Here is a 2,242-nt window from a genome sequence, read left to right as displayed (position 1 = left end):
GAGAGATGGCTCAGAGGTTAAAAGCACTGACTGAGACGGAGGTCCTGAATTCAAATCTCAGCAACCACATGGTGGCTCAAAACCATCTGTAATGAGATCTGGTGCCCTCGTTCTAGTGTACAGACAGAATACTGTATACATAATAACTAGAACCTAAACAAAAAAGAGGTTTACCCTCTAGATCACCCTTGTCCCTCCACTGAAAGGCTGCAGCTGCAGGAAACACCAGTTGCTTTGTAGATTAACGAAGTATCCTTTTGCTATGTCTTTTAGATGCTGTATTCCTAATTTTGTACAAAGAATTATACTACAGGCATATCTATGCCAAAGTCAGCGTGAGTACTTTACATTAATGTTGGTGTTAAAACTTTTGTGAACTGTCTGTGTCCGTTTCATCTCTAATACACTCCCTAGTTGTATTTGTTCTGTGTCTTAAGGTGCTTGGTACCTCTTTGTTGTTGTTGTTTGTTGTTGTTGTTTCTTTTTATATATATTTTAATGTGTGTGTTTTGCTTACATGTATGTCTGTGTGCCTGAAGAGGTCAGAAAAGGGCATCAGATCCATTGGAACCAGAGTTAACATACAATTGTGATCCACCATGTGGATGCTGGGAATCTAACCCTGGTCCTCTGCAAGAATTACTCTTAATCACTCTAGTCCCCTACCCTCCATTGGTTGGTTGGTTTCTTTTAACGTTTTGGTTTTTCAAGGCACGGTTTCTCTGGTAGCCCTAGCTGTCCTGGAACTCAGTCTGTAGACCAGAGGGTCTGGAGCTCACAGAGATCTATCTGCCTCTGCCCTCAGAGTGCTGAGATTAAAAGTGTGCAGCAGGACCACACTTTTTAGAAGAAAGACAAAAGAATAGTTTGACCCATAAAGTTTGTATCTGTTATAGACACTTGAATACTTGCGCCTGCCCGTCCATCTCCACCATCCCAGTCCTCCTTCTTGGGAACTTACAGTAATAATATATAATATATCCACATAGTCCATCATGTTTAGGAAATCTGAGGTTAGATCCTTGACCCTGCTGCATCTGGCTGACTCACTTGCCAGTTGCGTTCCCTGTGACTGTCCCCACCCTTCCTGGATTCCTAGCTATTCTCTGCCCGTCAGAGCACCAGTCACTAGCACACTGAGCTGGGGAACACAGTGAACAATCTAATTGTCCAAGGCAGTTCTTTCTACTCCCTCACAAATATGCTGTCCACTATGTTCCCCAGCTCAAGAGACTCTGAACCGGAGTTAACCTTTGTGAAGGACCAGATAATAAATATCGTAGAATTTGGGGACATGGTAACTTTTTTTTTTAAGATTTATTTATTATGTATACAGTATTCTGCCTACATATATCCTATATAAGCCAGTAGAGGGCACCAGTTCTCATTACAGATGGTTGTGAGCCACCATATGGTTGCTGGGAATTGAACTCAGGACCTCTGGAAGAGCTGTCAGTGCTCTTAACTTCTGAGCCACCTCTCCAGCCCCACATGGTAAATTTAATCTGTTCATCTGTGCCTTTCTAGGAGTCATAAATGATACCAATGAGTAGGCGTGGCTTTACCAGGAGGTGGTTCATGGCCAATGGCTTTGCCATCCCCTGATTCTCTGTCTGTCACTGGAAACCCTTGGTAGTCCTGTGCTGTGTTATCTCCTTTAACTCCCTGACCTTCAAGCTCTCCAATGTTACCTTGTTACCTTTGTTAGGGCCGTGGCTCCCTGAAACACCTTCTGTTTCTCTGCTTCTCTAGATCTGCAAACCTCTTGGGAGTGTTGGCTGTGATGTGTGGCCATAACCTGACCTTCAGTCACTAGGACTCCTTTTTTCCTCTTTCCTCGGTGCTCTCACGTGCAGGGAGAGAGCAGACCTGTGCCCTGATATCCCTGTTCTCTTTACAGGGGGGACCCTCTTTAGAGCAGAGGTTCGAATCCTATTATAACTACTGCAATCTCTTCAACTACATCCTCAGTAAGTCTCACTTTTGTCCAGGGACGGTTTTAGGGCACCCGACTCCTGAACCGGATTTCAGTGTGGGGAAGAAGGGAGGTCTTGTGGTTTATAGTGCTCTGGTGAGAGAGGTTATGAAGGTGCTCTGGCCCTGTTCCGACAGGCAAACTTCTGTCTGCGGTCTGATTTTCTTGTGATCTCTACAGATGCTGATGGACCTGCTCCCCTCGAACTTCCCAACCAGTGGCTCTGGGACATCATCGATGAGTTCATCTACCAGGTGCCTGTTCAGC

The 2,242-nt window shown here is 44.9% G+C and overlaps 1 protein-coding gene across 2 annotated transcripts in view; it reads left to right on the top strand.

Annotated features, from left to right (window-relative positions):
- Eif3l (eukaryotic translation initiation factor 3 subunit L) overlaps nucleotides 1-2,242 on the top strand; it is a 23,168-nt gene that overhangs the window by 4,583 nt on the left and 16,343 nt on the right. For both annotated transcript variants that reach the window (XM_005354213.2, XM_026782756.1), the window contains 3 exons: nucleotides 274-335; nucleotides 1,901-1,970; nucleotides 2,156-2,229. In XM_005354213.2, coding sequence (XP_005354270.1) covers nucleotides 274-335; nucleotides 1,901-1,970; nucleotides 2,156-2,229 — 206 coding nt within the window. The remainder of the gene's footprint in view (nucleotides 1-273; nucleotides 336-1,900; nucleotides 1,971-2,155; nucleotides 2,230-2,242) is intronic.

This window comes from Microtus ochrogaster, chromosome 15 (genome assembly GCF_000317375.1).
Source record: "Microtus ochrogaster isolate Prairie Vole_2 chromosome 15, MicOch1.0, whole genome shotgun sequence".
Classification (NCBI taxonomy): domain Eukaryota; kingdom Metazoa; phylum Chordata; class Mammalia; order Rodentia; family Cricetidae; genus Microtus; species Microtus ochrogaster.
The sequence above is the reverse complement of the archived record's forward strand: the minus strand, read 5'-3'. Positions and strand labels throughout refer to the sequence as shown.